The sequence below is a fragment of the Hyperoodon ampullatus genome (assembly GCF_949752795.1).
Source record: "Hyperoodon ampullatus genome assembly, chromosome: 3".
NCBI classification, from domain to species: domain Eukaryota; kingdom Metazoa; phylum Chordata; class Mammalia; order Artiodactyla; family Ziphiidae; genus Hyperoodon; species Hyperoodon ampullatus.
In genome coordinates, this window is record NC_136916.1 from 64,012,352 (window position 1) to 64,019,349 (window position 6,998).

The 6,998-nt window shown below is 59.9% G+C and overlaps 1 protein-coding gene across 1 annotated transcript; it reads right to left on the minus strand.

The window, feature by feature from the left end:
* Window positions 1-306: 306 nt before the first annotated feature.
* Window positions 307-6,322, minus strand: ULK3 (unc-51 like kinase 3; the record flags this gene model as incomplete). The annotated part of the gene is made up of 16 exons (XM_079700564.1): window positions 307-564; window positions 685-751; window positions 928-975; window positions 1,342-1,382; window positions 1,458-1,536; window positions 1,623-1,687; window positions 1,824-1,926; window positions 2,144-2,184; window positions 2,392-2,497; window positions 2,669-2,824; window positions 3,381-3,463; window positions 3,643-3,786; window positions 4,524-4,628; window positions 5,192-5,312; window positions 5,397-5,537; window positions 6,221-6,322. The coding sequence occupies 16 exons, from the start codon at window positions 6,320-6,322 to the stop codon at window positions 548-550; spliced, it is 1,419 nt and encodes a 472-aa protein (XP_079556690.1). The 3' UTR covers window positions 307-547.
* Window positions 6,323-6,998: the final 676 nt, after the last annotated feature.

Consider the following 6,998-nt stretch of genomic DNA (forward strand, 5'->3'; position numbering starts at 1 on the left):
CATCTTAAAATATTGAGAGGGTGGGCAGGGGTCAGCTCCCAGGAAGACTGGTGAGTTCTGCGGGGCTGAGTGCATATGGTGGGATGGGTGCTCCCTGAGGGGTCTTGGAGTGCCCTGCTCCAGTGCAAGGAGGGAGGTGACTTGCAATAAAGGCTCCCAGGAAGGAAAGGGGTGGGCACAGGGCATAGCTGCCTCCTGGCAAGGAGGGGAAAGAGAACAAGTGCCCTGCAGAGGGCTCCCTGCTCGTCTCAGAGCAAAAACAGAAATCAACAGGCTCAGGGCTCAGCAACCACCAAATAACAGAAGTCACGTGAAAGAAACACTCTTCTCCCAGAGTCCTCCCCACCCCAGTGCTCCCAGTACACACAGTGGGTAGGGGGTTAAGAGTCTTTCAAGTGGTGCTGGCGATGCTGGGACGTGGGGCGTTCCAGAGTTGCCCATCCAGGAAGCCTGCTCCGCAGGGTGGCAGAGGGCCACAGAATTCTGAGGGTCAGCTGGGGTGAGCGTGTCCCCAATTCCCAGTGACCTGTCCAATCATCCTGCAGGGTCACTGCAGAGTACAAGCTGTGGAGGGGAAAGTGGGGAGCGTCAGTCTCAGGTCTCTGGCAAAAGAGGCAGAATCCAGGGCTGCCCCAGCTCCCACCCCTCCTTGCGGGGAGGGTCAGACCCCAGGGCAGGACTCACAGCTACGAACAGACTCCGACAGCCCCTCTTTGTCCAGGGTCTCAGCTTCCCAATGAGACTCCCTCATCTGCAGAACATAAAGGGCAGAGACAGTGATGGAGAGGCCTTCAGACAGAGACGAGAGGAAGACATACACAGCGGGGAGTGGGGGACACACAGTGGGGAGCAGGGGACAGACAGCCACAGGCAGAGAGGAAAAGAACACATAAAGCTTCGCCCCAGTGTGGGCCCCCATGTGCCCACCTTGACCTGCTCCTTCAGGTATTCAGCTTGAGCCATGAGATTCTGAACCTGCCAAGGGAAGACATGCCCATGGACGTGGGGCGAGGAGAGGCCTTCAAATTGAGCTCCTCCTCACTCCCGATGCTCTCCAGAACCCTCTGCCTCATTAGAACAACTTGCCTCTGAGTCCTTATCTGCTCCTTCCTCCAGGAAGCCTCCCGACTGCTGCTGAGTTCCCAGATCCTGCCTGTCCCCTTGCCCTGACCTGAGCACCCAAGCCCTGATGGAGTGAAAGGGGCCACCAACTTAGCAAGTCTGTGTGGTCTAACTCCCAGACTTGGAGCACCCTGAGGGAACCCAAGGAGGTCCCCACAAATGGGAGTGGGGCAAACGGGGAAGAGGAAGCCCCCCAAGCCTCCCGACCCCAGTGGGCACCTCAGTGTGAAGTAGCTCCCGCCTCCGGCCTGGGGGCTCCGCTGCAGAGAGAGGGAGGGCACGTGGTGAGGGCAGGGCAGCCAGGGGCTTAGGGGAGTATGGTGATGGGGCCTCACCTGCCAGCAGTAGAAGCAGCTCCTCCAGGCTGTGCTGGTACAGGGCCAGAGCATCCTGCTCCCCACCAGCCTCATCCTCCTGCAGCCACAGGGACACCAGGTCATTTAGGGGCATGACTTGGATTCCTCCCTGCCCTGCCCGGACCCCTCCCACTGGCTACAAACCTTAGCCATGGCAGCTGAAGCCACTTCCAGGGCAGCTAGGAGGCACGGCTTGTCCCGGGCCATCTCTGGGATGAGGCGCAAAGGCTCAGCGTGAGGGGAGCAGCCTGCTTTCTCATCTCAGGATGCCTACCCCAACCTGCCTCCCCCTCAGGCTGCAGGGAAGTTGCTGGGAACTGGTGGTCAGCCAGGATTGGGGCCTACCTCTGAGCAGGTCTCGGGCAGGGGTCCCCTGCCTCAACAGGGCCCGATTGGAGGAGGAGACGATGGCCTTGAGCTCCTCAGCCCGGGACATGTACTGTCCCACCTGCAGGAGGACAAGGGGCCGAGGAACGGCTCTCGCACCTTGCCTGCCTCGCCAGCACCCACCTCCAGGTTCTCCCTCAGGGACCGCCCCAAACTGTAACGTCAGAGGTCAACTGAGGCTGGCCTGACCCCCTTCCCAGGGAGAGAGGTTCCTCTAAGAGCCAATCCCCAGAGGCCCTGGGATCCCTCACCCATTTCCTCAGGGGACTCTTATTCACCTTTGCCTTAATTGCCTCCTTCTGCTGGGTGTCCACTTCATCTGCAGAAAGTGCGGGTTTATATGAGGAGTCTAGAGCAAGGAGACGCCTGCCCCACACCAAACCCTCTGGAATCCCCCAAAGCACTAAGTTCCAGATTTACCCTCTGCCTTGTCTCCCACAAAATTCTGGAAGGGGAGCTGCTTCTGGAATCCAGCCACTGCAGCTATGGCTGACCCCACCCCTGCTGCACCCGGCCTGGCACTCACAGTGCAGGGCAGGCACGAAGAAGTCCAGAGCCTTGCAGTAGAGAGATAAGGCGGCCGCAGCGTCCCCCTCCTGGTCCTTCTTCACAGCCTGCACCACCAGGGCGGTCTGGGGGACAGACAGATGAGAAGTCATGCCCACCCCCCATACTCACCACAAGGGGCGATGCCCTGAGCCCACCCTCTGCCTCCTGCTGGGCAAGTCACCTGGTCACCACTGAAAGGGGTAGAGGAAACCCCCAACCTGCCCTCAGCCCACCCATCTCCATTGGTTGCTCACTGCTCGTGCCAGGCTCTCCCCACTGGGCATGTGCTCCAGGTCCACCCAAGGGTGGGCAAAGAAGTCCTGGAAGGAGATGCGGCGGCTGGGGTCCCGCTCCAGGAGCCGCTGCAGCAGGTCCCGGCAGTCCTGGGAGAGGGCGGGACGCAGGGGGAGCTGCGGGGGTGGGGGAGGTACAGATCACACTGGGCTCCGGCACCTCGGCCCCCAGCCCCAGGCGCCGGTCAGGACCACCCTGTCCTGGGACGCCCCATAGATACACATTTGACAGAGAAAGTGAGACCAGGAGAAACAGTGATGGGTCAAAGTGTCGCAGCCAGTGAGAGCCAAGCCTCCTCCCCCAGGCTCCTGTCCACGCCCTCACTGGAACCCGTTAGCTGTCATGGAACCCTGTTTCCAGATCCTTTTCCCCTCTCTGGAATATGTTTCGGGGAAGGCTGGGCCTATGTCTGCTTTGGCCATCTCCCCATGGGGGGCCTTCTCCCCATGGGGGGCCTGCAGCGGGCTGTGGGGCAGACCCTTTGCTCCCTGTTGTGGCTGATCTGGGTTCCTGGAACTGAATGGAGCCGACTCCAGGCTAGAGTGCGCCCCAGCTCCACGAAGGTGGCCTGGAGCCCACACCCCAGTCTGTGCAGGTGGCAGTGAGGTCTCCTACCTCAGGGGCCTGACTCTCTCTGCCCCGCAGCAGGTGCCGAGGCCCTGCTAGACCTACCTCAATAACCCGGTTGCTCCGGATCTTCTCTTCCAGCTCTGAGAACGACCTGGAGGCAAAGGGGGGCTGCCCGAAGAGGGCTTCTGTGGAAGGGAGGCAGAGGGGAGGCTGGGAGGGGATAGGGTCAAGCCTGGCCTGGCCCACTCCTGGGGAGCAGCCCCAGACCAGGAGAGTCAGCGTTCTCATTAAAACGCCTCAGGAGTGGCCCAGAGAGGCCTTGCAGTGCAGGCCTCCAGGTGGGGGCAGGGGACAGCGCTCTCACCATACAGGATGACCCCCACGGACCAGAGGTCCACACGGGCGTCGTACTGTCGCTGACACACCATCTCGGGAGCCATGTAGAGGGGAGAGCCACGGAGCACATGCTTCTCATCCCAGGGGGACATGTGCTGTGCAAAGCCAAAGTCTGCAGGCAAGAGGCCAGGCGGCAGGGCTCAGATTCCAGCTGCTTCTGCTCCTGGCCTTTACAGCCTCACCCTGGGCTCCAGTGCAGGGCTCCTCCCACCCTCTAGACTCACCAGGATTAATCCCTACTTTGCTCACTTTCCTATTTTGCTCATGCCGTTTCTCTCATTATAAACCTGGAACACACTCCTACCTCTTTGGGGGCATATATCCTACCCATCTTGCACAGCCTCCTCAGCACCTTTTTCCCAGGAAGCCCGCCCTGATCACACCAGCGATGAGGATAAGGGTCCACTAAGGGGTTAGAACTCTCCATCACTGTCCCACCGAGCTCAGTGGGCCTCTCTGGCCTCCAGTTTCAGGTTAATGGGCCTCTCTGGCCTCCAGTTTCAAGTCAGTTCTCCTCCAAATTTTACCAGGGGCCACAACCACTGCTTTCCCACCTCACACTCTCCAACACTGCCACCACAGACTGAGTCATACTTTGAGCCCAAATCTTGGTGACAGATAAAGTACTAACCCTGGTCACACTCTGAAACCTGACTCTGGTCACACACTGAGCCCTGAGCCCGCCCATGACACTGCTGGAGTTGAGCCTGGGTAGCCTGAGAAAGGCCCTACCTTTTGGTGACAGGGCCCATCCCTGGATCTCCCAGTCTGTCACTGTTTGATGACTCAGTAGAGGGCTCCATGAGAGCCACCCTCCAAACCTCCATGCCTTTTGTTCCAGACTCACACCTGCCAGTTTAAGGTGGGGCTTCTCCAAGGAGCTCAGCAGAATGTTCTGTGGCTTCAGGTCCAGGTGAGAGATGTTCCGTTCATGCAGGAACTGCAGGGCACTAGCTGGGGAGTAGGACCCATGCAGAGAGACAGGTCAGAGAAGCCCATCTCCCACCCCCTCTCACCTCCCCAGCCTTATATCTGCCCCTTTAAGCCTGCACAACCCCAGTTCTGACCTGGCTGGTCTACCAAATGCTTTACATACAAGCACCAGGCTCCCCCTTCTGCTAAGAATTTTCCCCACCCCCACCTCAAGTGACCTCCTTCCTCCCTTGTACCCCTTCACAAGTCTCCCCTCCTCCTAGAAGCTTCCCTAGATGCCCCAGCCCCTTAGGTCCTTGCTCTCTTCCTTAGCAAAGCACTTGGGTCTTTGGTATGTTCTATGAGGTCTTTGCATTACATTCCACGTGTGGAAGCCTGCACTCCCCACAGATGGGGCTCCTCCCCGTCTCTCTCACAGCATCCTTAAGCCAGGGATGGGCACATAGGAAGGATGGGCCCTAAAAATCCAAGCTGGGATGGGAGACGACTGCTAAGAGTGTCAGAGCTCTAAGCCTGGGGCAGGGGTAGTGTGAGAGGGCAGAGATCATGGGAAGGGGTGTCAGGCTGGGGTCAGAGGCTTTTACCCAACTGCTGCATGAAGACTCGAGCCACCTTCTCAGGCAGAATCCTGCGGGTATGGATGAAGCGAGACAGGTCACCTCCTGCACAGAACTCCATGATGAGGTAGATGTTGTCACTGTCCCACTGTGGTTAAAGGCAGAGAGGAGGCTTGAAGAGAGTGTCTCTTCTCCAGCCCCCTTTAGGGGTGGCCCCATCCCAGGCCCACACCTGGAAGTCTTTCAGCTGTACGATGTGGCGGTGTCGAATGCGCTTGAGGATCTCAATCTCTGTCAGGAGGTTTTCCACAGATGCCTTGTTCAGACTCTTCTTGGCCACGCACTTTATGGCTACCACCTCACGAGTATCCTTCTGTGGGGAAAGGAGATTTGACGGCTCTGCCTGGAGGGTACCAGGGACTATGTGTGGCCAGAAGGGCTCTGGTTCCCTCTGTCCCTCTCCCCCTCACAGGGCCTACCCACTCACACTAGCATCCAGGCTTCCCAGCTGCCCCTTCTCTGGCCAATGAGGCACCCGGATTCTGGAATCCCGGCTTCCCCACCAGCCTGGTGTTCTCTGCTCCACAATCCCTTTCATTGTATTCTAGAGTGCCCCTGCTAAAGCATGTTATTCACTATTCTAAACTGCCCACTCTGCTTCCTAAGTGGGTCCAGCCTTCTAGAACCCTGCCCCAGACTCCTCCCAGCCCATAGGTATCCTCCCTGTTTTGAGCCTGTTCTTCAGCCACTGACACCGAGGTTCCATCGAGGTCTCCACCTGTCTCTTCATACAACAGGGGTGTGTGTATGTGTGTTTGTTTTGAAGATCTATTGGTGGCGGTCACCACCCACCTCCTCCACGGAAGGTCGGCCTGGGACAGGGCAGGCCGTGGGCCCCTAACGGCTCTCACACCCTCTCTAACCCTTTCTAGTTGCCCGGCCCGGCACCCGCCTGGGCTTGCTCAGGGTCTGGCGGGCACCGGGGCCAGGCCCTCAGAAGTTCTCGTGCCCCCGATTCCTGCCTCGCACAGAAGCCCCGGGGCGCCCCTCACCCACCTTGGCGTAGGCCTTGTACACCGTGGCGTACCTGCCACTGCCCAGGCGCTCGGTGAGAATGAAACCGTCCAGCTGCGGGGGGCCCCAGCCAGGGCCCGCCATCCCGACCGCCTCGCGCCCGCTGCCGGGCGCTTCCTGGTTCCCGGCGCCAGGTTCCGGCCAGGAGCCCAGAACGGACAGCTCGCGGCTGTAGGACAGAACTCCACGCTGCCCCTAGCGGAGCCCGCCGAAAGTGCAGCGCGGCGGGCGGGGCGGGGCGCCGGCTCCCCACCGCCCCCGAGCCCCGCCCCCTCCAGGTGCTCCAGGGGCTGCTCCTGGGCGCCTGCACCCGCACTGGAAGTCACATGACCCGCCAGTACCCGCAAGATCCGTTTGCGGATACTGACGAGCTCGCGGGCCTAACGGGAGTTAGTGGAGGCCAAAAGACGAGGTCACCTGGGGAATCCCATCCAGGCTCAGACAGCATCCTAGAGATCGCCCACGTGAAGGGGGCAATAAGAGAGAAGCCCGGCTGAGCAGGTGTGTAAGATGGGGAGGAGGGGTTCAAAGAGGTCCCCCACCCCCAAGACCAGCAGCTCTGAAAGTGGAAGTACTGGGACAAGAAAGTACCATGGAAGACAACAAGCAATCTCAGTACGGGGCTCACCCCCAGGGATGAGGGGCTTGGCCCGTCACAAACCAGCCAGGGAGTAGCGCAGCCAGACGCAGCGTCTTCACTGTCTCCTCTCGCCTATGGCTGGCGTGCCTCAGCCCCTACCCTATGGGCCACTCCCATCCT